General features: G+C 41.4%; 1 protein-coding gene across 8 annotated transcripts; it reads left to right on the top strand.

Annotated features, from left to right (window-relative positions):
• The first annotated feature begins 142 nt into the window (after positions 1–142).
• LOC132196539 (rho GTPase-activating protein 100F) lies at positions 143–27468 on the top strand. Of its 8 annotated transcripts, XM_059619324.1 has the most exons (14): positions 143–409; positions 4269–4372; positions 16885–17019; positions 17272–17454; positions 17512–17835; positions 17890–18168; positions 18393–18596; positions 19095–19511; positions 20377–20739; positions 21095–22148; positions 22494–22654; positions 22722–22923; positions 23694–23945; positions 24654–27468. In XM_059619324.1, exons 2-14 carry the CDS (start codon positions 4349–4351, stop codon positions 25403–25405), a joined length of 4350 nt encoding a protein of 1449 aa, XP_059475307.1. In that variant the 5' UTR covers positions 143–409; positions 4269–4348; the 3' UTR covers positions 25406–27468. The 8 variants fall into 8 exon arrangements, with proteins under 8 accessions (XP_059475307.1, XP_059475299.1, XP_059475275.1 ...); XM_059619316.1 differs by lacking the exons at positions 143–409; positions 4269–4372 and adding an exon at positions 9186–9595; XM_059619292.1 differs by lacking the exons at positions 143–409; positions 4269–4372 and adding an exon at positions 14552–14899 and having other exon boundaries at positions 17896–18168.
• Positions 27469–27523: the final 55 nt, after the last annotated feature.

Genomic DNA, 27523 nt, shown 5'->3' with positions numbered 1-27523 from the left:
GGGGCAGGCCTTTAAATAATAAAGATGCGCATGCCGGGGGTGTAGTGGAAGGTGCACGGTGATGCAGCCAACGAACTGTAGTCGGTGGTCTGTAGGCGCTCGGCAGACACGCGCGGGGACATTTAGAACTAGGAGAGGAAGGGGGAGCGAAAATAGGGGATGTGCAGGCAAAGATAGCCGAGTTATTTTAGTTGGCCGATTTAGTTTCCACCTGACAGTCGCCCTCTTTATTTTCCTTTTACGTACATTTGTTTTCGAACCGGATCGAACGATCTTGTCGTCAGCAGTGTGTGGTGTGGTACATAATTTAAAAGATAATCGAGTGATTTTTTTAATGAGCAGTCTGGTCTGAACTCGTCAGCGGTGGCGGGCGAATCAGGCAGAGAGCTTGCACCGTGCGGATCATGAGGTAAGAGAAACTTAAATTTTTTATTTCATATGTATCTTGCAAAATTTCTTTGATAGCCTCTGTTTATAATAATTTAATTCGTTTTACTTGAAGTACTATCCAAAATCACGTGTCGCGTGTCGCCGGTGCTGCCCCTCCACTTCATTAGTTAACCCTTATACACAGCATGTGAAACATAAAATTGGCGCCCTTATGATATTCCATAAAAATCCCATCAGCTGCTATAATTGAATTTTTATGAGATCAGACTTGGAATTTTACTAATTAACAAAACGAATCCAATCTCGCTCTAACCGGATCGTATTAAGGAAGAATTTATTTGATCAAGCTGCTGATGGCAAAGTCAATATAATCCAATTTCGCGGCGGGTAGGGAGCAATTTTCTCCAAATTCCAGCTATGGGGTCGATTGGGACCTCCGTGATCTTCTGCCTGGTGCCGGGACGTAAATATAAGGCTTTTAGTGTGCCCATAAGATGCACTACATATTGCTTTCCTCGCTCGATTGAAAAAAACCAATCGGCGAATTGGTTGTTGGGGGGGAAAAGCTAAACTCGAGTAAAAAATAAGAGGTGAATATCAGCAGCGGCAGCTCAAATTATGGCTGCTTATGCGACTAGCTTAACGCTCATGTCCTACTGGTTGCCTAACTCCGATTTCTCGCAGGCGCTCTGAATTCAATTTCGTCTCATGCCACACTCATTTTAGAGTGAAGCTTTTTGTAAGCTAAAAAAAAAAACGTTTAAAAAATTTGAAGATAAAAAACCAACATAAATTTCAGTCCCCGCTCTTTAGATTTTTTTCCGCCTTTGCCGCATTTTGGAGATTCACGTCATATTTTATTGTCGCTCGGCCGCCTTTTCACAGAAAGGGCACACGCGCTCGCTAGTTTTTTTCAACCAATTCTGCTCTGACAATGAAAGAGCGAGAGGAAGAGAGGTCTCTTTGTTTGGCGATGCGCGATAAGGAAGGCAGTAAACACATTAAATAATAAAATTCTCCTCGGGATCCACGTGCAATAAAAAAAGACATCCCATATAACCTCCCGCGTGACTACGGATCCTCTAGCTTTTGTCGTAATTTCAACGTAGACACTTTGCGTTTCTTTAATAAACATGAAAGCGAAAGTATCACTGTGAAAGTGAAAATTCGCCTAAAGCTAAAAGCGTTACCTAAAGTTCAGTAAAGAGAATTTAAATTAAATTTGCTCTAGATTTTTCCCCAAATTTTAATCTTATATATTTTGAATTTGAATGAGTCTTTTGTTTCATATTTAAATTGTTATCTAAAGTGGTAGGCCGTCATTCTCCACGCCAAGCGCACTTAAACTAAAAAAAAAGCTCCTTAATGCCTCTCCATAATACGTGTCGCTCAAGCGCCGGAAGGGTGGCATTTTAAAATTCGGTCGCTTCTGCCGTCGTTTTGTTTCAATATTCTGGGTCATAAAATTGTCTTTATGTGGCAGCGAATGAGAGCCGCTATTGTTTGAGGGCGCGGACAACAAAAGTTAGTTTCCAAAGTGCTAAATTATTACCACCGGTGATGCCCGTGGTGCGACGCTTCCATAAATTTGGCCGCCCCATCATAAATTCATGCCATAAAGGGCCTTGAAGGAGACAATGCGGTCCCGCGGTGGAGCGGAGGACCAAAACAAAACGAACGCCGCCGCCGCCGCCGCCGGGGCCTCGTTTGTTTATAGCAATTCATCCCGATTGTTATATCTCTCTCTCAGTCTTCTTCCTTAAATCAGCCCAAATCCGGCACAATTCAATTTGCCGCGTGGTGCCAACAAGCGTCAGCTATAACATAGCAGTCGCAGTGGCGCCGACCCAGCTCCACCCTCCGCGTGAAACTTGGTACCGAGTAAACAGCACAATGGGCTTTCGCCCCAAACCACTCTCACCCTCGTCTCGATTCATAAGGGATGATTAAACGCATTAGGTTGCATGTCATTCTTGCTTACAAAATTGGCGCGATCCTCTCCAGACTTTATTTTTTTAACCTTACAGATATAATTTTTAAGCTTCAGAATTGAGCATACAATTTTTATTACATATCAGAAAATACAACTCTATCGTTTAAAAATGAACACATCAAACGATGGATTTGATGCCAAATTTAAATGATGGACTAGATTTTTACTTTTTACTCTTTTTAGTCACAAAATATGAAGAACTTGGATATTTACAGTATTTTTTGAAATAAAAAATCGCACAAGTTTTTATTAATGGAGAGGTTATGCCTTTTGAAATGATATTTTGACTTGTTATGACCCATAATGCTGTCTGTTCAATAGCACGTTTAGTTGATAAATAGTAGCAATTAAAATGATAAATTATATTCCGTCTACGCTATTTAAGCGGTGCTGACGTAAGCGAGTACGCGAGCAATGAAGGACGACGGCAAGAGAAAAATGATCCCTTGCTTGTCTGCGGGTTCGGTGACCCCTACGGCATGACCTTGAGCAGCAGGCGATAAAAAAGCTGGCTGGATCGTAAAAGCCTCTTCTGCTTTTTCATGAAGAGTTTTCCCCGCCACACAATAAAGCCATTACACCGAAGTGAAATAATGCAGCACACATTTGCAGAAGGGGATGCCATTGCCAAATGCTCTTCTTTGCTCGCCGCCTTTGAATATGCGAAACAACATTTTTTACTTGTTTATTTGCTGACATTGCAGTACGATAGCACGACACTATTTATTTTACTTGCAGATAGAACTGTACAACGTTTTTAAAACTTTGAGTTGAGAGATTTTTTCTTTTTAGTTGCGTTATCTGCTTTTGGGAAGCGATTAAATTCAGATTTGGAATGGAACAAGGCAACGTCAAACTGTTCTTTTAGCAGTTGTTGATTTAAAATTGTAATGATTGAGAGCTTTAAATTTCTAAAAAAAAAAACTTAATTTTGCCTAATTTTAAATGTATAATAAAAATAAAAATATTTGACAAATATTTTTCTTAAACTTGGTGTAAAAGCTTGTCGCGTTGAATTACATTTGATTCTATTGTGGCGCTTTCAGCTATAAATTATATGAAGCGTCTAAAAATACAATAAAAGTTTTTCATATTAAACCTTTTTTCAATTTGCCTAAAATTGAACTTCGTGAAAACGCGTTAAAATCCTTAGAGATGCGGAATTTGCTTTCCTCCAAGCATTTCGTTTCAAAGAAGCAAGGATAGCGTGCGCGTCTAGAGTGCCGCGCCGCGTTTGTGAAAACAATCCACTCGAGCTCTTAGAGAAGCAGGTGCTTAAAAATTTTATGCCTTACTCGGCATCAAAAGTAAGCTTTTTGCTTTCTCACTCTCCAATTCCTGGAAATCTCATTTTCGGCGGCGCGCAGCGAGCAAATAAAAAAGTTAGATTCCATTCGTCGGTCTCTATGGGGCGGCACACTCTCGAGCAAAATGCTGTTTGATTGCACATGATTCTCGCCGTCTCGAGCAGAGGCGAGTGTTTGATTTAAGGCAAGAGCAAGATCCTTTCTTAGTGTGGCATCTCTCGCTGCTTCTATCGATTACTTCTTCACTTTCTTCCACCAATCTTTGCAGACTTCTCTCGCTACGGCTGCTGAAAATTTCTCTGCCTGCTCATTCGCTCTCCACGATTTTTTTTTCACGCCCGGTGAATTAATGGAATTCATCTTGTCGTGAAACAAAAAGCGGCTGAGAATGAATGATTGTCCGGTTGGTGCGGCTTCGGTGCGGCTTGTCCGTTGGCCGCGTGCCCAAATCCCGGCGCTTGTAAAAACGGCGCCTCCCCGACTGCCTACTGCTTTTCGCAGTTCATAGCAATACACACGCACTGGCTAAGCTGCTCGATCCAGACTTGATTTGCCCACGTGCTCTTCTCTTGTTCCAGGCTGAAGCGAGAAGAATGAGCTCGCGAAGAGTCCGCCCCAGATCAGGGAAGCGCGCGCCTGTTCGCAAGTGTCGACCGCAATGCTGTGCTGTGGCAGAAGAAAGGTAAGAAAAAGAAATGACTACTTTTTTTAAATTTCCTTTATTGATAAAAATTGTAATGCCTCAAAGTGAAATTAATTGATTTTTAAACAAAAACAACACTTAATTTTAATTAAAAAAAGTTCAACAAATTTGAAATTTATGAAAAATTTTCACAATGCTCTGGAAAATTGCTTTTTTTTCGCTCCTCGTCAATCACGCAAACATTAAATGGGAAAAATGTTGTGTATTATACACTGACAACAGTAAAATTTGATGAATGTTCTTGTTGACACAACGAATTTGCCGATCAACGATCAACCTTGTGGCAAACAAGGCCACCGCTGAGTATTATTGAAGGCACATCCTTTCATAAACGACTTTGATAACGATAACAACAACAAAAAAGATGATAATGCGACTTTCAAATAGTATTAAGCCATAATATAATTCAAGATAACCATAAAGGGATTTAAAATATTTAAATTGAAGTCCGGTTTATTATAGGGGAATGTTAGTTATTGTTAACTTATTATTCGTGGCATTTTTAGGTCAAATTCTTACAATCGTATTGATTAAATTCATGTTTTGAGAAAACAAATATTTTTAGAATTAAAAAGGAATTTTTCTACAAAAGTCACTTTTGTGATCTGGATATCCAGAAGCGAAATGAATTAATGTCAAATTTCTCTCAATACCATCACTGCTCATTGTAAAAAGCAATTTAATTTAATTCATTTCTAATCAAAAGTCTCGCTAAATAAATTTTAACCCGACACCCGACCAAAGTTTATGAGACCCTGTCTCATTTTATGCTGATCACCCTGAAAATGTGATTTTCTTATGAAATTTGGTAACACTTTCTTAGAGTCCATCTTGTATTCTAACAATCCGATGAACTCTGAAAGTTAATTTAAGATTAGTTCAGAACAGTTTGCTATGAAGTTTGTTTCCTGGGCAGAACACATACGTCAAGAAGTTGCATGACATCACTGTGACAAGCGTGGTGTGCAGGCTGCGTCAAACTGCGAAATTGAGTTGAAAAGGGGTAGAGAATTTTTTTTCTTCTATTAAGTGATTTCCTCCTCCCAGCCTTGTAAGAATTTAAAAGTTGTTATTATATGAGAACCGAAATCTACTTATTCGGTCGGAAACTTTAGGGCTGCTCTACCCTCATATGCAACAAGAAAGGCGAACTCGAGCAGACAGTTACAGCAGTAGAGAGTTGCGAACGGGAGAAAGAGAGAGAGACGTTTCTGGTCAATTTTTCCGTGGCACCCTCTTGCAAGAAGTTGCGAGCAAAAGCCACAGGCAAACACACATTCGGCGCCTATATGACCCAGGGCGGGATTCGTGGCTGGCAATTTCAATAATATCTGCCAGGCTGCGGGCTAAGGGAGGATCAAACGCCGCGCGCCGATGATGTGTTTGAGCAACGACTTAGCCCAAGAACATATTCAAATATATTTCAAGAGGCAAGTTTCTCTGAACGCGACAAAAGCTCTCGGTCGCCGGCGGCGTGACTTTCCGCTCCTTATTGGCACATGTTTGACTTTGCGACATGCACGGCGAAAATGAATTGACCAGCATAATTGTGCGGCACGTGGCTAGGTGGCAGCGCCATCAAGACCGTGCCATTTCCCGACCAACTTTCCGACCGCCGCTACATTGATCCATTTACCTTAAACGTTGCGTACGCGTATTCCTCGCTCGGCGCGCGCGGGGCCGCTCAGAAAAATACACACACACACACTCGCTAACCGCCGTTACGGCTTCATGAACTCGGCAAAAAATTTGAGTGCGGGGCTGCTTTATTTCAAAATGAGTGACTCGCACCAGACGTCTGCAGTGCAAAACAAGTGGCCTGAAAAATCCGTATCCTTTTTTTTTATTATTCACAATAAAATGTGAATTTCTGCACATTTGTACATCATAACAAAAATAAATTTTTAACTTGTCATCAGCATTTATCACAAAGTAAATAAAGATCATAAAGGTTTTTAAAACATGCCATCAAACTCAAGTTATATTGAAAAAATAGAAAAAAATTTGCCCGAAGGCCCACACTAATTCTAAAATTAAATTTACAACTTTCGTCAATAAAAAAATCTCGCGCAAAAAGTGTAGCTAATATTACTGAAATTACCAATTACATCCAAACGAATTATTTAAAAACCCCAAATTCATCCAGATTTTAATTGCGACATTTTTATAAGAAGCCTTAAAATTTTCCTAAACTATGAGAAATCAGATACAGGGCAATTTTGTATTATTTGCACATTTATGGAAAAAGTTTTGTGTTTGCAATTCAGTTAATTGCCTCCTCAGGAGGGTCGCAATCCTGGGAACACACTCCTCTTTGAGGATCACTTTCAAAGGCTGCTCAAATCGCTCAGCAGAATGGAAAAAGAATAAAAGATGCGACTGTCTCTCCCCCTTGAAAACAAGTAGAAGCAGGAGAAGAAAAACAAAGGAAACCACCAGCTTCCTTCGTTTCCACGCGGTTTTAAGCGTGAGAAGGAGGCGAAAACAAAAAGCAAGAAGGAACAAAGCAGTAAGCAGAATTAAATGACAATTCTGCTGGAAAAAAGCAAACTTTGGCATCACGCTTTGTTAAAAACGGAATTAAAAAAAAAGACGCGCATTGAAATAACAGAAATGCGCTACACAAAGTGCACGCAATTTGAAAAAATAAATCCAATTAAATATTTAAAAATTTCAATCAATTTTGTACTGACGATAAAAATCACACTTAAAAATATCATTTAATACGTCTGAAAATGATAAAAAAAGTTTCAATTATTTGTTATACTTTAAAAATATCAAGGTTTTTCTACTTTAGTGTTTTTTCTCTAGATGCTTTAAATCAAAATTTCGTATAATCTAGATTTTTTTGGTTAATATTTTTGCTTACCAAATAAAATTATTTGTATTCTCTGTTGTAATTTATCACGCCGCAGGTTTGAGTTAGAAGATATGGCATTATCGGTGGCCAGATCAATAGTGAAATGAACGTTCCGCCGCTTACTACACCGCATAAATTATTCAATGATGTAGTAAAAATGCGCGCGAGCCAATCGCAAGCCAGATGCACTTCATCAAATTTTGCACTGCTCTCCAGCCGAGCGAGCAGGTCAACGACTCCTCGACGGGTGCACTCGACACCGTCGTGTTGCATGTTGCACATCATGTGACCCACTTTGCCATGCAAAGTATGTTCTCCCTGTGACGGGCGCATCCAGACGGCGAGGGATTATTTTGCATGCATTTGATTCGCGAGCGAAGAATTAAATAATCGCCGTGCCCCAATTTCGCCCCATCTTTCTGATTTAAATTTCGGCAGGTAGCTATTATTGCCCGACCAAGGTGCTCGTGAATCAAGATGACGTCACTCTCGCGTGCTGGAGCAACAAGGAAAATCCCAAACGTGAGGAACCCTTCCTTCCTCGAAACAAGTCAGAACTGCCGACAAGAGGGTGGTTGTGTAGATTGGATCGTAAATAAGCATCTGCAGGGGTTGGTTTCTCGTTCTTCAATTCTTCACAGGCCATTGATTTCGTTTGTGTGCCTTCCACGGACGACTAGGCTCTTCCTTTTGCACTGAATCATATCCATAAATTATAAATTATTCTTCTCAAGATTAAATTTGATTCAATTATAGGTTTTAGAATGGGGGTAGAAGAGATTCACTCATTAAGACTTTTTATGAATGTTTATTAGTTTTAACTTAATATCACATTAAATTTTATTTCTTTGTCTATAAGAATGAATCTTTTTGTTGCAGAGAAAATTGTGTAATACTTAAAATACTTTTATAGCCATGAAACAACTTTAAATTTATAGACTCACCTCTCTTTTTTATCATTAATTTACGAACGGGTGCAAAAAATAAATGAAAAACTGCTATTTTAAGATCGATGGAAATTTTCATCAAACGCCACATCATATGAAAAGCTTATTTTAATTTCGATTATTTCCCATAATTGTTTTAGACAATTCATCAAATTATTACCTGCAAAATTATCTTTTTTAATTTTAATACTAAAGTGGTATTATGTATGTACATTTGTATGCATATGTGTGTATTGAACGTCAATGGCATGCAGCATAATACACTAAACATAAAGCAGGAAAAAATTTAATTTTTCCATTTAACTTTTTAAGCTTCAATAAGAGACATAAATCATTCATTCTAATTTTTGTTTTATTAAAAACGATATAAAATATATAGAAAGTTAAATCAAAATTAAAATATAAAAAATAATACAATTCTGTCTTATTAGGTGATAAAAAACGGACCTAAAAATAACATTTAGATTTTTTAATTTAAAATTAAATTGAGTAACATTAAAAATTAAAAATATATTTTCCCAACCTTATAGCGACGTATACCGAAATGATAAAATTGAAACCTGTATATTGCCTATGCATTAAATTGATACTCTTTGATAGAGTTTATTGACTTTATTGCTCCACGACTAAATCGATGCTGATGGATTTAAAGCACAATAGATCGAAGTAAAAAAGAAGCGTACATCCATCAATCATGGGCTGTTTGAAGGGCAGTGAAATATTCATAAGTGAGGTCTACACTGGCTGTTTGACAGCTGCTTGGACTGGGAGTCTTTTGGGTGCCGTTGTCGTCGGCAGAATTAAATCGTTTGCCGGGGGAGGAGGACACGATGGATGACAGGCGCAATTATGATTAGGGAAGGGGGTGTTCCAGCACAATAAGCAGTCGGCACGTCGGCGGCTGGCAGAGGGCGAGAGAGACCAGCGAATGAATCTCGACTTGATATGCAGCCAGTCTCTGTTGGGCGGGCAGCAGTGGTGGTCGCGGGCTGCCTCCCTCTCTACTCAGCGCACAGTTCTCTCTCACTCACCCTCTATCTGCCAGCAGAATTATTTTTTCCCACACGGGGGTGATTAACGCGCCGCCGTGGAATGATATTGACCAATACGCGCGCCGGCCAATAGAGTCGAATCGTGAAATAGTGGAAAATTTTAAAACAAACATAGGGTTGAGCGAGCGAGAGAGCGGTGCATGGGCGGTAAATGTCAGAAGCACAAGCAGCAGCCCTTACACCGGCCGGTAAATCAATACTCACAGCGTAGAGAGAAACAGTCTTACGGCATGAATAGCTCGCAGTAGACCGCGCACTCAAACTCACCACCACCATGGTCGGCGGCACCAAGGAGAAGAAGAAGAAAAATGAGACGAGATTCTGGAATATGTTCAATCACCAGGTAAGCCCTTTGCCCACAAATTTATACACCTTAAACCCGTTTGTTCAAGTCTCTCGCTTGGGGGTTTCATGCCGCTCGAATCATCGGCAATCGATTTTTTCCCCAGTGTCTCTCTCTTTCGCTCCCTGCTGGCAGTCTTTCCGCAAAGCGAGTCGGGAAATTGGGGAAATTCGCATTTTGCTGGATAAATCTGAAATTAAAACTCGCAAACAGAAATTGCTTTATTCTCGGAAACGCTCGCGAAAAATTTGGAAAACAAAATTAATTTCATCGGATGGTCTTTTAAATTAAAAAAAAAAACAATTAAATTGATTAATTAATCTAATCTTTGTGTATTTTTCTTGGTTTTGGAGAAAACAAGTGAGTCACTAAAATTCCGTCCGCACGAGTGAATGGGGAAAACAAATCCATTCTGCCTTTCATCCAGTCTGTCTAACATGGAGGGTCGCAGAATGGATTCCGGCCGCCTCTCTCCAGCTGGCGACAATATATGTATAAAAGAGCAAAAGGACAAGCACGTGGAAAATATGAGGGTGGGCGTTCCGTTGGGCTCAGACACACTTTCTCCTCTCTTTTTGTATTCTGGGCATCTCTCTCAACATTTTTTTTCTTTTCCGTCGGGGCCGGAAAATAAAGCAATCAGAGCAGCCCCGTTGAATGATGCGCGCCGATCGAGTTCCTTATGCAAATTCGTGCGCAATTCCAGTCTCTGAGCACCGAGCAAATAGCGCGAAATCCATTATTGGATCCTTGAAGAGCGCGGCGGAAGATAATTAAAAGAAGCGGCGCTTCAGACTGGTTGAACGAGAAAGCGACTGAGCTATGTAGTGTCATCTTTTTCTCTCTGCGCCACTAGAGAAGAGAATGTTTCACGACAGTGCCTCTTCGCCTAATTATATCAGATAAGAGCGGTGGAGAAGGAAAGGGAAGTCTACCCAAATTTGTCATCCTCATTCCACCTTCCGCCAGCCTTTATAAGCTCCGCGAAAATTGAAGAAGCTAAGCATATTTATAATAATTTGAATTGAACATTTTTTTTAAATGTACGAACTTCAGTCTATTGACTGAAACTCAATAGAAACTCACTACATTGCAATATTATTTGCAGTTCAATTATGAAAGCTTCTTCAAATTCTAAATCATTCATTAAATTAATCGCACATCAAGTTCTTTCCAAATGACAAGCAGAATAAAAAAATTATAATCTGTTGAAGAATATTTAATTAATTTAAATTGTTGCATTTTAAATTTGAGCTGCGGCTAAAATGACACGGAAATGAAGAATTGTATTATTTTTATAATTTGACTGCACCAAAGCAAACTAAACAAAAACGTTCAAACTTTTGTAAATTGCACACATTTTGAGGTCTGCCATTGGAATGTGTCAAGAGGTCGCAGTCGGAATGCACCCCGCGTATTTGATGAATCCACAAGCGCGACTGCGGTGCATTAAATACGACAGAAAAGCTCTCTTGCGGTGTTCAAATTATGCACAATATCCCTTTGGTGCCGCAACCACAATGCACGGAAAGAGAGCTGCTCAATGTTGAAAGAAAAGATTTTCAAAAGCTTAGCTTAGCGCCCGTCTTTCATGTCGTGCTGGTTGCATAATACTCAAATGCACGCTTTTAAAAGAGGGAGGTATGGCACGTATGGGGATATTACAATATAATCATTTTCAGGTTGCACAAAGATTGAGCACTTTTTCTGTTCATTACGACGCTCTCTCGTATGTGCGACGTACCTCAACTTAATTCGCAACACAAATGTGCACAAGTCCGGGCAAACAAAGGAGTGGAAGAGACGTGCATACATTCACGCTTTGAAGTGAATCGAGATAAAAGAAAAATATTTTCCATTGAGGCGCAGCTCGGCGTGCCTAATGCATGACAGGAGAGCAGTGGGCTGATTAAAATTATTAAATTTTAATGACGCGCCGCTGGAGCAAACGGCAGAGAGAGAGAGAGAGAGAGAGGCGAAGATGGAACTGCCGTGTTTTATTGATTGATGAAGCTGGAGGAGGCCGTTCGTTACACACTCGTTTCGGAGGCGACCACCCACCCACCCAACCACCCACCCGCAGCTAAATCCTCGAATGTTTGTTAGTTCGCGAGTTTTCTCGACCTGTCTCGAAAGCCAATTGCGGCGGCACTCATTGTTGTGTGTTCCCGAAAGGGTCAGGCGCGCACCATTAAAAGTGCTCCTCGCTCTATTTGCGTCTGCCGCCCTGCGCGCCCCGTGAAATATGGCAGCCGCCGCCGAAACGATTTAATAAAACAGCCGCAAAAGCGAGCGCCAGACAGACAGACGCGCGCGCCCGTTATTTATTGCCGAATCTGGGAAAGTAGAACAGAAGGAGGCTTTCCTCTTTCCTTTCATGTTTTCTTTGTGTATCTGAAGCTGATTCTTAAAATGGTTTTTTAGTTCATCCATGCATCTAGAAATTTTCAGATTAAAGTTAATAGTTCCCAAAAACCGCCAAAAACTTTTCATTTTCCATTGTGTTTTAGTTTTTTTTTTTGCACCAAAATTTAGAGGTTCAACACAAGAAGTCTATTTTACTAAGTTCTTTTCTATATTTCATCCCCCTGTATATTGAATTTTTATTTCAATTTTGATTTTCCTAGAAATATTTCAATAACCAAAAATCATTCACCAAATTTTCTACTTAAATTTTTTATTTTAATTTTTAACTTCATACTTTGGGGTGTTTGTAAAAAAAATCACGGGCCTTTATTGCCGGCCTACAAACAATGTGCAGATTTAATTTTTTTTGTCGTTTATTGAAAAGCACGGCTCGTTTGCATAATGGATTATTTGTTGAGAGCATCTGCTAAATATGAACGGACTGGCCGGGCCGGCTCGGTGGCTCAGCTCTCTTTTCCCCCGGTGCCGCCGCCGCCGCCGAGTTGAAAAGTCAAGTGGGTGAAGAGCAGGTGGCACTGCTGCTGACTTTGGAGTAACCGTGACGTCAACCAAAAACGTAAAAATACTCGTCATTCATGCACCTTACAATTGCAGGCGGTGTGTGCGTGCGGAAGAGGGCGTTATTCTAATTGCACCCCTCCTTTGATCCGCCAACTCCGCTCAAGCCAGAGGCGCTCGCCGCTTTTTTTCTTTATATTTTCCAAAAATTTCCCCTTCTGGTTTTATTTTCACGCAAAGTCGTGCGTGAATTTTTTAGAATGTCTCAGCATTAAATTACAATATTCGCCGCGAGTAATCGACGCCAGAGGGTCAAATCCTCAGTGCTTTCCGCAACTCGGCGGGCTTATGTGCGATAAACTGAAGTTTACTGCGTTGCTAATGGATGCGCCGTCGCCATTATTTTCTATATGGAAAAATCCAGAGTGTGTCGCAAACTCAATTATGTACCAACCAGAGACGAGTCATTATTTCAAAAGTACAACAAACTGGCAATCGCTATTTTTTTTTCGAACATTAAAATCACATCACTGCCCTCGGCATTTGCATACTCATTGCTGCCGTGGTCGACGCGTATTGTATAAACACCCCTGTCTGTATACCGCGGACGCAATCAGGCCACGGACGGACGGAAAAAGCATTGGATTCCGCCCGTGGCGAACTGGAATGACCCATTTTCCACGGAAATACTCGCCCGCGTAGTAGTATACGGGGGTAGCAAGTGTGCCCTTGCACAATGCTGCCCTCTGAAGGGGTTGGCGTTATTTCGAGCCGACGCGAGCGAGGCAACCCCTGGGTCGATGCGAGAGCAGAGCTGAATAGAGAATATGGGCTAGGGTTTCGGTATGTCGCCATGGAGATGCGCGAGACTTTGGGTTCTACTCTCTACCTGGAAAAATAATATGAACGCCGTAAACTTTGTATCGCAATCAGGCAACTCGCCCCATAATGATCGACACACACACCCAAATTTAGTGCCATAAAAAAACGCATAAATATTTTTCCTCTCCGCAATCAGAGTTATTTATTGTTTGCAAGAAATCACTTTGTTTAAATGAAATTGGACTTGATATTGAAAAATATTTTTATTCATTATGAGAAGAAGCTTGAATGGAAAACGAGATTAAAAGGATGCGCCAGGAGAATTCCGGTTTCAACCCGAAATCGATTTTCTCCTCCCGCCACTGATATGGATTTTTGAGTTTGCTCTGTGATGCTGCTGCATTCGCCACGGCTGCCAACTGTTGTGCGCCCTTATCATGCTACCCATTTATGAGACCATTGAAGCCGCGGCGTGCCTGAAATTCTACCGCAAAAGGCCACTTTTCCTCCCTCAAGGAATAGCAAAATGCTAGATAATTACAAAAGACCTCAAAAACGCAAGAGCTGCTATCTTTTTTTTACTGCTTGGCCCGATGAAAATCCACTAATACTATTTTATCTTGTTTGAAAAAAAATATATATTTAGGCATAAATACTGTTTCCGCAGATCCACGGTTCTGCTCTAAGTTCAAAGGTAAACTTTAACTTCAATTATTAATAAGGTTTCTTAATTCTATTTTGGAGAGCAGAAAAAATTAACATTTTAAATTAACATTTTAAATAAAAATGTAAAACATGGAAAAATAAAAAAAAAATAAGAAAAGTTGGTTTAAATTTTTTTTGCTTACTTTTTCTTTTAAATAAAATTACAACGTAAAAATTTTCAATCTCCTTTTCTTGCTGAGGTGCAATATTCAGCCGCAAACTTTGGGAGTGTTTGCGATTAGGTGGTGCGAGAGCGCAAGAGCGGGTATTTCGCACCGAGCTGCATTATTCCTGCCCAGTTTTATTATTCAGAAGGGATGTGTGCTTCCTTGAAGGTCAAAAGCGTCACCTGTTTGCTGCGAGAGCACCGTACGCGCGAGTTCTCGATTTTAGATTTCTCCCTTAAGGGTTGACAGTCCTGATTTTTGAGTCTGTGGGGGATGAAAGAGGGTTAATTCTTTGTGCACGGGGGGCGAGTGGCGAGGCGGCACGGAGTTGGCCGACTTGTTAGAATGAGCGAGGAGTAAAAGCGGGTCCATTCTGAGTCGGAATCTCGTGGTACGGTGCCTTAGCTGCGATGGCCTGATGTGTTGTTGGCCGCCGAAGAACGGTATCACCTCACCACCACCCCCGACCCCTTACCAGGGCACCCGACAGCACAACAATGTCTACTGCTACTGCGACTTCTGCGAGAAGTATTGTTGCTGCTGGTGCTTGCCCTTGTTCCTGAACATAAAGGGTGGCCAAACCATGTGCGACCTGGGAGGAGGCGCGGCCAACAACTCGCGTTGTGGCTGCTTCTTTTCGCGGGCCAGCAACGACGGCGACTACAGGCCCGGGGCCAGAGTAGTGGTGAGTCAAAAAAAAATCCAAAATCTCAAAAATTTTGCCATTCCAAATATTTCGTAAATATATTTAAATATTTCCACTCGCACGAATTCGAAAGTAGGCTATTATTCGAACCGTCAGGCGAGGCCCCTGATAATTTGAGGTTAGGCAATTTGCTTGTCACACGTGACGCGCGGTCTGCATAACTATCGTAGCATAAGGGGATCCCCGTTTGTGGCGCTTGTTCAAACGCACCCGTATACAAAAAAGGGCCGCATTTCAGTGCACGAACAGATAGAAATTGGTTTTTATCGAGCAAAGCACGCAACACGAGTCGAAAAAATGCAGCAAATGAGAGGAAGAGCTTACAATTTTAATCAATCGTCTTTTAGTCATTGAAATGCAGAACCATGTTTTTTACAAGATGAATTTTTTTTCTCTATATTCGACTTGAAGGAAATTTCTCCATGTGCCAGCATCCAATTTTCGCGGATGAATGCCAACGGAGCAACAATAGCCAGCGGCTGGTTGAATGCGTTAATTAGCAGAGGCTGCCAAGTGGGAATCAATAACACGAGAGCAGCGTCGGCCGATTGAATTCAACGCCGAACGTTTCGGCATTGATTAGCAGACATGTGTGGCGAATCTGCATGGCCGTTGATCACAAATCTTTGCGACGAGAGCGAGCGTATGAGCGAGAGCATAGTGGGCGTGGCGGCGAAGGGAGATTTTGATTCAGCAAAGAAGACGAGAAGACGAGAGAGAAAATGCAGCCTTCGCTGATCAATAACAGGGCTGTAGCATAGCGGCTCTCTCTCGCTCTTACTCTCCCGCTCTGCGTCCCTTTCCGTCACCCCGCGTATTGAAAACTGATGCCCCACACATTTCCAGCAGCACCAATTTCGGTTTCCGTTTAATCATGCGCGGCGTGTTAAACTAGACCGTCGAATTAAATCGGGTAGATAATCATGAAATGACGCTTTAAATGCTCTGGCGTAGAAAGTTCATACGTATGAAAAAATGAGAGAAAAGCTGGAAAGGGTCGGTGCGATTTTTTTCGCTCTTTTGGGCAACCGCAGGAGGATTTGGTTCTTTCGCAGCGGCGAATGTGGAAAAGTTATGTATGCTCAAGCAGGTCACTGCTGGCAAAACCTGTAGCCCAAATATTAGCCATTTTTATCAGCCATAAAAATCTCGGGGGTGTTTTATGGGAAAAGTTGCGAGCGGCGTACGGTTAAAAGTAACCGCATTTTGTTTTTCATTTTGCAAAGAGATCTAATGGAGGATGCATGCCATACATGTTAAACAGCGGCTTTAATGTAGCGTATGCATCTCCTCAAAGAGCAGTTTTTTTCTATGGCCAGCAGTAGATAAAAAGCCGAGCGTTGTAAGGAAATTAAAATTAGAAACAAGAAGACCTGCATAAAAACTTAACAAAAATTCTCTTTTTATAATTTGGATAATAACTTTTATTAAAATGAACCAATTAATTTTCGCACATCCCAGATTATGTTTGTTATAAAATCAATCTTTTCATTTAAATTTACAAAACTCTATTAATTTGAATGTAATAATACTTATTATTATTGATACTTATTAAATTTCGCTTTGAAGCTTCACAAAACGTGCCTATTTTCTTGCTAGATATCAAGTTTTCAGACAAATTTCAAAAGTAGCAATAAAAACAGAAATCAAAAACTATCAATATTAAAAAACGTTGAAATATTCTTAACGTTGTTACGTTATTTTTTTTTTTAAAATGCAAAAAACAACATTATGATTATTGAACGGCAGCTACTGCCTTCTCTGTAATATTTTTGCATGTAATATTCTGCAAACCTTAATTATCAGTCTTGCGAGAAACTTTCGACAAAATATTTTTTTGGACAAATGCATTTAAGAGAAATGGGGAAAAATTAGGACAACTAAAATTTTAATAGATGCGGGTCTCCCATTTATTTTTAATTTTTAATGCTTTGAAATTGATTGCAAACGTATTTTGTTCTCAGGGCCGCGATGCAAATCCAGATTTGGCCACAAGTCCTCGGCGACAAACCCAACAGCAGATGCAGCAACAACAGACCATGGGTGGGCTCAGACCAAGAGAACCACCGCCTATGGTCATACAAGGAGATTTCAGAAAGGTATGAAGACTTTGCCTCTAATCATGTCATAAGCCTTTGCACGGGGATTAGCTATACGGCGTTTTTATGTGACTCTTAATCTCAAAACTGAACCATTTGCAGCTTTTAATTTTACAAGAAAATTGAAACAATTCAAATATATCCATATGAGTGAAATTATCATAAAAAATCTTTACGCATATCTCATTAATAACGCTTTGATGCTTTTTTGATATAAAATTATTTGAAAAATAAAAAAATAATCTTCTGTAGGTAAGCGGAATATCAACGGAGATATTCCGACAAATAGAGACAGTAGAGAACGACCACGATGCGACAACGGCAGCTGCTCTTGAGGCTGTGGAGAGGCGCGGCGAGATGGTGGTGCGAATGCTCGATCCAAGGCACATGGGGCGCGCCGCACAGGATGCCGTCAAGCGATTTCTCATGCTACAAGTATAAAAATGTCTTACTCTCGGAAACGAGCGGTTACAATCTTTTCCTCCTCGACAGGACTCGAAGCACGCAGTTCATTTCGTTGAGATTGTGAAGCGGCCAGGCCAGACTCTGGGACTCTACATCAGGGAGGGCAATGGCGGCGATCGGGGTGAGGGCGTTTTTATTTCGCGAATCGCACTCGAGTCGCCGGTCTATCACAGCGGGTGTCTGCACGTCAGCGACGAGATTCTTGCCGTCAACCTCGTCGACGTCACCAGAATCAGTCTGGACGACGTTGTCATCATCATGTCCATTCCCCGGCGGCTGGTACTCACGACCAGACGGCGCCGGGGAATGGCCACCGGACCTGGCGGACCAGGCACTTCATCGGGACCAGGGGTACTTATATTGGAAAAATTTAGTATTTTTCAGATTTTCAATAATTTCCCAAAGTTTCAGGTGAGGTCGCTGGACATGAAACCGGCGCCTCCGGTTGTTGTGATGAAAAAAGAGCTCGACCTTGGAGATGATGGACCTGACGGTGAAAGCACCAGCAATGGGGAAAACGGACTTGGCATGCCCCTGTTAAGAGACCCCTACGGTATGCAACACCAGCGGTCGGGCGCCTCCGCAACCCTACAAAGACTTCCAGGGCACCATTCTTCAGCATACTCGGCTGGAATTGCAAGAGCGCACTCGCAACAACAGCTTGGGCTCAGTAATATGGTACAGGTAATTTTTTAAAACTTCATTTGTATATTATGGTAAATAATCTACATTTAAAGGTTTTAATAGATTTAAAAGAATAAATCTTTTCAGTTATTTTTAAGCCAAAAAAATTTTTTTTTAATTTTCTAAAATCAGATGGTTTTTAATTGAAGAGCAAAATTGATTGTTTTCAGAAATTTTTTTGCTTTGATTCAATTTTTAATATTTTTGAGTTGCAATTGTTTCAGGATTCGGACCCATATTTGTATTACAATTCGAGGCCAGAGTATGCGACGAGACACCACCAAGAACAGCAGCAACACCAGTCATGGGCACCATATCAACCCCCTCCTCCACCCATTACAACTCAGCCAAAAGCGTCAATGAGCCAGCAACACTTCCAGCCCTTCGACAGAAATTACCCCAAAACACTAGAATCTCTGGCCGAAAAGGTGAGCCACAGTGTAGTGCGAGCTAGATGTCAAATATATTCAATGGAAATGCATTTCAGTGAAAGACGGAATAGAAATCTAGACTCATAGTCGTGTAAAATCACTCGCAGCAATTTATTTTGCTTACACATTAGAAAAGTGTCTGATATTAATTGTTGAGCACAAAAGTGACTTGAAGTATAGCTTTCATGATATATGTTGACTAGATTTTTGTACGTCTCATTTGTTAATTCCCCTTTCACTGACCGAAAAATGTCAAAGTGGGTGGCACTGCAGCAGGAGGGGACAAGGGGCGGAAATGGCCCGCGTCGCCGACCCTGCGATGCCACCCACTGCAACTCGCTGTCTTCGCACTCTGCACTGGCCACATCAAAACCTTTTTTACATTATGCAGCACTATTTGCACTCTGGTTGTGACACGTTGTTTTCTCTCTCTTTCTGTTTTTGGTATCCTCCCCCGTGCACCATCCAACACCTGATCTTGATAAAACAATAAAGAGCACCGCCTCGTATTACCCCTATCAGGTGCACACCTTCTACGGTGGGCCAGGCTCGTCCAACACGACAGGCCGGCGCTCGCACCAGCCCGTTTCCAGACTGCTCGCCTCGGGCACCCTCGGCATGCGGCGCGGCGTGCCCCGCTCGGGCAGCGACCAGCACCTGCCGCGCGTCGACACTTCGGACATGTACGACTACGTCCGGCAACGCTCCTCGCAGGTCAAGCAACAGCAGCAACAGCAAGCGCTCGGCTACCGCGGCTACACCGGCGGCACCGTTGGACGCAGACGCACCCCCAGTCTCGACTACGCGTCCGACACCGAGGCCACCACCGTCCCTAGAAGGAGCTACCTGCAGCTGACCAGCAGCCTCGCGGCTGCTGAGCAGCGCCGTGGCCAGTACACGGCAGCACTTCAGGTATTTTAAATGCTCATTTTTCATTTAACAGATATGATTTTTTTCCTTCTATTTTTTAACATAATTATGTGGTACAATATGTAAAAAATCCTTTCGTTGTATTTAATTTCTCTGCCTTTTTTAAAAAGTGAACGGAAATGAACTGATTGGTTTTTTTATAATTAGGTAAATTACTTTAATATTTTTGAAAAGTCTTCTTTAAGTCAATCATTCAGAGATTAGAAGCTTTCTATGCTTTCCTCTAAAACTTTTAACCATAAAATGTATTAATTATTTTGTGTTAATGTATAGTTTATAATGAGAATCTTTAAGATTTCCTAGAAGATAAAATTCCAAATCTGAAAGTACTTTGGGTAAGAGGTTTCCAGACCAAATTATTTTAGAGTTCTTTAAGCACGAAGCTTCCAAAGATTATTATTTTATTAAGAGCTTTGGTGGTATAAAGGTTTCATCACAACTTAAATCCGCTTTTTCTCAATGGCTCATATGAGTGGATTATTGTCTTCGTCAAGAGAAAATCCCTTATTCTTAGAAAACATTAAACCTTAAAAATCCATCAAGGAAAAGCCGATTTTAAATCCAACTTAATTTTTATCATTTATAAATTAACGTCGGCGCAAATTCTTCTTCAAAATTAAGTTTAAGTAAAGAAAATTTAATTAGAATTTGGGCTTTTCTAAATCTCTAATCTACTAAATTTCCTGCGTGTTAAAATCATCTCTTTCTTAAGATTAAGTTTCAACGATTTTAGCAATTTCATTTTTGCTCAAAAAATTTGGGTTTCAATTCAAAAAGATAAAACAATTGGTAATGATGGGAAACAATTGCATTAAAATTTAATTTTGCTCTAATTTTATGATTATAGAGCTTGCAAGCACAACATGGATTGCGAACCAATTCCCTCCCGCGCGACTACAGTCGCGGTCGCTCGAGAGGTTTGGTGCGTTTTGACAGAAACATGGGTCCAGTGTCGCACGACTATGACAGCGACGGCGCCCTCTCGGCACCCGAAATGCCCCTGATCAAAAGAGGCAGGGTGCCCTCCTCGCCGAGCATTTTCACGTCGGACGAGTACCGCACATATATTCAGCGCACTCCGTCCACCAGCGCGATCTACGACCGTCTGCGCAACACCTCCGGCAGGAGCAGTAGTCTCGCCAGCGAAATTCTCAGCACCCACCGACCAAGGTTCACATTCAGCGCAGAGAATTTGACTCTCATTGACAGGGTAAGTGTGCAAAAAGCTCATTACAAAAAGACAGATCATTGGTTTTTATTAGTTTTTATTATGTGACAAGATGGTTGCATTTTTATTAACTTCATTTAATTTGCAACTCTATAATGTTCTGTTCTTAAATTAACTCCCGAGGAATTATATTTTTGGTTGAATCTTAATTAATTTCTCCTTGCACGCACTTTTATGAAAACCATAAATTTTTTGACTTTTTATTTTATTTTATTTTTAATTTTAATATATTTTTTTTTAATTTATATTCATAAAAACATGAAATATCATTCAAATAATATAACTTATTTTAAATACCTAGGATATTTATAATTAAAAAGTCACATCCTTATTTCAGGACCCTTCACTTTTCTCCACCATGCGCTCCTCACCTCTGACCTCAACTCTCGATCGAAGTTCTTTGGCTCGCGCCTCGTTCCGCGCTGAAAACGCGGCTCGCACAACCGCCGGCACGCTGACTTCGTCGGCTTCGTCGACCTCTCTGCGGCGAATGCGCCACCTGCTCGAGGAGCGCTCCTCGAATCTCGGCTCCAACACGGCCCTGGCGTCGGCGAGCGCAGCTTTGCGTGGCGCGACCACCCCAACAGACCCGCGCTCTCGCATCCTCGACATCAACCCGGCAGAGTTTCTCAAATACAAGATGGAAAAGTCTTCGTTGGCGCCGTCGCCGGCACTGGGCGGCAGCGGCACCTCGGGGGTCAGCGGCCTCCTGTGGGTGCACCTGCTGGCCGGCCGGGGCCTCAAGGCCACGCCGACCCCCGGCGCGAGAGGGGCCCTGTCGCAGTGCCGAGACCTCTACTGCGTCCTCGAGTGCGACCGCGTGCACAAGGCGCGCACGGTTGTGCGAACTGGCGAGCTTGTCTTCGAGTGGGACGAAACATTCGAGCTGGACTTGGTGGACAACCGGCAGCTGGATCTGCTCATCTACTCGTGGGACCCGCACTTCCGCCACAAACTCTGCTACAAGGGCTCCCTGCACATTTCGCAGCTCCTCCGCGAGTCGCCGGTGCACCAACTGGCGCTGCGCATCGAGCCGCGCGGTACTTTATACCTCAAGTTACGGCACACACCGCCCCGTCTCGCGTTCCGACGCAACGGACACCTCGGTCTGGCAAGTCGAAATTTGTTCGGCGCCGACTTGGATGCAGTTGTTGCAAGGGAGAGCGGAATCGCGGCCGTGACGGGCGCGGGCGGCGCCACTTCAGCGTCGGTGCCCGTCCTGGTGCGCCGCTGCGTTGAAGAGGTGGAGAGGAGAGGGCTGGACATCATCGGTCTGTACCGACTGTGTGGGTCTGCGACGAAAAAGAGAATTTTGAGAGAGGCTTTTGAGAGAAACCCGAGAACCGTTGACCTCAGCCCTGACAATGTTCCAGATATCAACGTAATAACGGGTGAGTAGTTATACTAATATAAAAAGAATCTCCAGTTGATAGCCTGGATAGCCATTAAAAAAAATAAGTAATATAATTGATTTCTTTTAATATTCTGAAAATTTAGTTTGTTTTATAATCTTGCTAAAATTTGTAAAAGATAAGAGATTTAAAAAAAATATATGCCATAATAATATTGGGGTGTTTTTGAATTTATTTATCTAATTATTTTTTAAGTAGTTATTTAAAAAAATGCTATTATCATAACCATATCTTTTTATTTTTAGTTAATATTGCAAATTTATCATGAGTTTTATTTAATGCATAATACCTAGTCTTAAATTTGCTCTATTCGATGTGTTTCAGGCGTGCTCAAAGATTATTTACGGGAGCTTCCTGAGCCGCTCTTCACAAAATGCCTATATCAAATGCTTCTCGACGCGCTCTCAGTGTGTCTGCCCGACGATCCTGAGGGCAACGCCAAGCTCATGTTCTCCATTCTAGACTGCCTGCCAAAAGTCAACAGAGTAATTAATTAATTCTGTACTAAATCTTTTATTGCAACTAACGATCATTCCTCTTCTCTCTTTTAAGTGCACACTAATCTACTTGATGGACCACTTAGCCCTAGTTGTGTCGCAGTCGGACAGAAATAAAATGGTTCCTCAGAATCTGGCCGTCTGCTTTGGTCCAGTGCTAATGCTGCAAAGCGAAGACTCGGCCGGCGAAGTGCTCGACTTTATGCAGCCAATTAGCGTGCTCAAATACCTTCTTGAGATTTGGCCGATAAAGTCAGGTAATGTGGCACCGTGAGACAAGCATGTGTCAACCAAGCCAGTGTGTTCAGAACTTGATGATTTAATCAAACATTACAATTAAGCTGCCACCTTATGTGTTCAAATTGCATGTCAATTATTTTCTGTTGTTCTTCCAATAAACGAATTAATTTTGTTAACTTATATCATTTGGAGATTTAGTTTTTTTCTGTGTGTTCCATTTTGCTGAGTTTTTTTGGATGGTGATCGTGTTGGCGTTCAAAGCACCTTGCACTCGCTCAATTGGTTCCTTTTGTATCTCTCAACTATTCTTTACTCACACAATCTCTTCCACTTTCTCACGCCCTCTCTTTCACCGCGCTTCTTTTCTGCTGTTCCGAGTATAAATCACTGTTCTCTCACCTTTCGAGAAAAAAAAAACACCCTTATTGTTATCAACGCACACAGTTTTATTGTATATAAAGGCCCACCTATGTGAAAACACCGCAAAGCATGAACTTGATGTAGATAATTATGTGGCTTCTAATTCTGTATTAAAAGTCTAACCAAATATAATAAATTATTTCTAATGTACATTAAAAAATGTCAGAAAATTAATCAAATGGAGAATCAAAAAATCTCTCTCTGATTACTGTTGTTAAAATTTCTATATAATTATTTCTCTCTTCTGTAAAGAGTGTGAGCAAATGTTATTGTCATTCTTACTGTTTACTTTCTCTCTATCTCTCTCTTTTAGACCAAAAATTTCAAAGCAAATCACGTATAAGCTCACCTCTATACTGTCCTGTAGTTAGAGCGCATTTCCTTAGTCAGCAGTGGTCATTTCCACAGACAGTTCGGGAAGTGTCGGCCAGCCGTACTGGAAAGGACGCGCCGCAGCCTCCTCGAATGACGCGGCTTTCGAACTCGTTGAGCAGCGGGAACGTGCGCACCTCATCGACACTCGCCGTCGCCGGGTCTCAGAACAACTCGAGTTGGCTCAGGCAAGGAGTGACGCCATCGCAACAGCAGCAACAGCCAGGGGTGACTGGCAGAGACGCAGGTACTTAGAATATCAGAGATACCACGCGGCTGTGTGCGAATAAAAACACGTGACCAATTAACAATGTTGTATAATATCGCGAGTAAAACTATCTTGCATACTTCATACTCCATCACATAGAATCCATCATTTTAATATAGGTATTGTGCTAGACCATCCAAATCGTTTTGTAGTCCTAGTGTCAAATCATGCGTTTACCGATTTAACATTTTTGCGATGATATTTTTATCCCCAAATTATATATTTTTGTCTGCTTGTGAATTGATCATTTTTAGTAGACTTAGGAAGAAGTAAATTAATTTTTGATCGTTCTTAATAACCAACTTAAAAAATATATTAATATAAAAAAGTCCCTGTTTTGCGTGTTTGACTGAAATGCAACCCCTGCAACCTATTAATATCAAATCTGATTTTTAAATTTTTCCAGCAAGAACATGAATTTGATAATTTTTCTTCATCTATCAAAATATCAAAGGATTCAGGAATACATAAATTTAAAATAAAAATAAATCTTCATGTTCTTTTTTCCGTTTTGGTAACCAAAGAATTAAATTAATTAGGTGATATGTCATTTAACTTCAATGTAAAGATTAAAAAGTTTATAAATTTGAAATTGACAAATTTTTACCCACCTCCCCCGCCTAATACAGAACAAAAGCGAAAATAATTTGGCCATAATAAAAATTGAAATTTTCATTGGATTTGCAGGTGTCTCAGTTTTGACAACTCAAGCGACAGCGGCGGCCAACAGCATCATCAACAACAACAGTTCTCCCAGTATGTCAGCCACGTTGCCTCGCAGAGGCATCAGCAGCAACCCGACCGTGGCGGCGTTGCGCTCGGAGGCGGCGGCCACTTCGCCTCAGCTACCGGCATCCCCTCAGCGCTATCAGACTTCCTCCAGCAGCAGGGGGGCGCCGCAGGTGCCGCCTCCGCTTCCGCCGCCGCAGCTGCACCAACGGCTGCACCTTCAGCAGGAGCAGTCGGCGCCGCCGGCGCTGCCGCCGCGTTCCATCCCTGGCAGCAAACCGTCAATAATCGGCCACCCCTCCATCATCGGTCATCCCTCGATAATTCGGCCCTCGATTATCGGCCACCCGCAGTCAATCCACAACACTTCCAGCAACAACAACAACAACAACGGCGTCAGCTACCAGACGCTGCGCTTGCAGCACGAAAATCAGCAGGCCACCTCTCCGGCCGAGTCCCTTGAGTCGTCGACCAGTTCGAGTCCTGCTGCTGACAAGGTGGGCTCGATCGCCACCAACGACGGCAGCGGTGAGTCCTCCGAGGCCGAGACGGTCAGTTCGAGCGGCTCCCAGCGGCGCCCGCAAAGCCAGGCGTCGATGCGAGCCGTCGGCGCCCGCATGCGGCCGCAGGACGGCGAGCAGGCCGACGACGGCGACGTTGAGGAGAGCGAGGACGGCTCCGAAAAGGGCGGCCGCATCAACCTCAAGTAACAAGTGTGTATACGCAATAAGCAGGTTGCATGGAAAGGAAATTTTGATCCAAAATCACAAGCCGGTTTTACCAATTTAACAAGAAAATATTCTTCACCCCCCAGAGTGTGTTGAGGTCCGATGAGAGAAAGTATGTGCCTTTTCGTAAACATATGGACTCTCATAGCGCAAAAAGCGGACGGCAATAAAAGTTTCACAAACAAACGAGTTTTTGCTAACAAATGAAAATATCCTACGCAATGGAGGACTTGGAGCAATAAGAATTAAGAAAAGAAGAGCAAGATCTTCACAGGTGCGGAGACGAAAGCAAACATCACTGCCAGATTTTGATTTCGGTTCCTGAACGGCCAATTCTCATTAAACACACCCCTACATACACACAGACACAGGTGGGACAAAATCTCTCTAACTCGAACGCTTTTCTCTCTCTTTCTCTCTCGTGCTATATAAAACAATTATATACCAAAAGGTGCTAGATGTGCGACCACCAGCGACGACGTTTGATTAAACTAAACAAGCGGAAAACGTAAATTATTAACAAAACTGAGTATACATAACACGACGTCTCAATTACTTATGATTTCCTCTGGTTGTTTATAGCGAGCAGACTTACGAATGCTTCCATTCCTCTTTGATCAGCAGCAGTCAATTTGCCCGACGGAGCAGGGCCTCGTTTTGTGTAATATTCGTAGCAGAGTATATTCATTCCCTCGTTTGTCCCAAAAGCCAGAATGGAACAAAAACATGAGCTAAATTTGAATTTACGTCTATTTTATAAATATAGACTTGAGTTACAAGAGTGCCTCACACGAATTTACAAAAGAGATCCAGTCTAGTGCTGACCGATCCGCGTCTCAACAATCGAGTTAAAAGTGAGCGTGCTCTTCTGAAAGTCTTTGAGTTGGAAAACCGTTTTGAGGACCATTTTTTATATCCACTCGATTTTTTATGTTTCACTTTTCTAGCATTCCTGATTGATTTTTCTTGTTGCATTGTTTAATTTCTTCTCAGGGACCATTTCGGTAGGCCTAAAACAACGTTTCATCAAAACCGATAAATTTATATATTATAAAATAATTATTCCATTTTTGGGACAAACACGATACAACACCTTTTGCAGAGAGTTTCTTTTATCCCTCGCCTGAGTCCAAGAAAAAATTACAATGTCTGTTGATATATATCAGCCAAATCATGGCAAAAATATTACTAAAATTGTTAACGAAAATTCTCTCGTATTTGAATATATTGAATCAAAAAGCAACAATTTTGGACTTGTGGCAATTAATTACAAATAAAAGTGCATAAATCGTAGCGAGATGAACGAAAAACACGTGTGTGTATATCAATCTGGCGGCATGTAAAAATGAATTTGTGTGCACATATCATAATTTGGAGTATATGTCTAAAGAAGTCATTGTGCGCTGTCCTCAGTCAGAGACAATGGAACGGTTGATTTCTGCTATGTAGAAGAGATGAGTGCGCTTTGTTAGTTGCGAAGATTGGTTGATTGATTGCTGACTGTTTGCGAGACCGTGTATGATTGGGTGTGTAGCACAAAACAGATGTAATATTTAAAAAAAAATGAGATGGAAACAATTACGATGCGCATCACATTCGATGAGATAAAGAGAAAACATTACCCACTTAATTGATGTACAAAACTGAGACGAGCGAAACACTATAATATACGCTATAAAAACGATGGGACGCGAAACAAAATGTTATTATTTTAGCTCAAACTTTGGTTTACTTTCTTATTGCATTTCTACTTTCTTAAATGTTATAACGAAATAACAATTCAATAAACTATGAGAAAAAAACAGTGGCATAGCGCGCAATGATACATTTATAAATATACATATGAAAGTGTCCTGAGGTAATTGTTTGGATTACGCAGTTATTATTATTATTATGTGATTATTATTGTTGTAAATTTATTATTATATTGACATCTACAAATTATAAAATCAATAGTTATCCCTGTAAATATAACAAAAATTAAATATGATGGCGATGAATTGTAGAATATGTTACAATAAATGAATTATATATCAAGGGCTGTTCATGAGTATATCGAATGTCACGTGTTTCTGAATATGTTTGATTTTCTGAAATCCC

Source organism: Neocloeon triangulifer, unplaced genomic scaffold (assembly GCF_031216515.1).
Source record: "Neocloeon triangulifer isolate White Clay Creek 2 clone unplaced genomic scaffold, ASM3121651v1 ptg000001l, whole genome shotgun sequence".
Taxonomy (NCBI): domain Eukaryota; kingdom Metazoa; phylum Arthropoda; class Insecta; order Ephemeroptera; family Baetidae; genus Neocloeon; species Neocloeon triangulifer.
This window is presented reverse-complemented; position numbering and strand designations above follow the sequence as displayed.

Coding starts and splice junctions, on each gene's coding strand:
- LOC132196539 (XM_059619276.1), top strand. CDS start 14,633: ATGTGTTGTTGGCCGCCGAAGAACGGTATCACCTCACCACCACCCCCG. Junction 19,512..20,376: donor AGTACACGGCAGCACTTCAG/GTATTTTAAATG, acceptor TTATGATTATAG/AGCTTGCAAGCACAACATGG. Junction 22,924..23,693: donor GATTTGGCCGATAAAGTCAG/GTAATGTGGCAC, acceptor ACTGTCCTGTAG/TTAGAGCGCATTTCCTTAGT.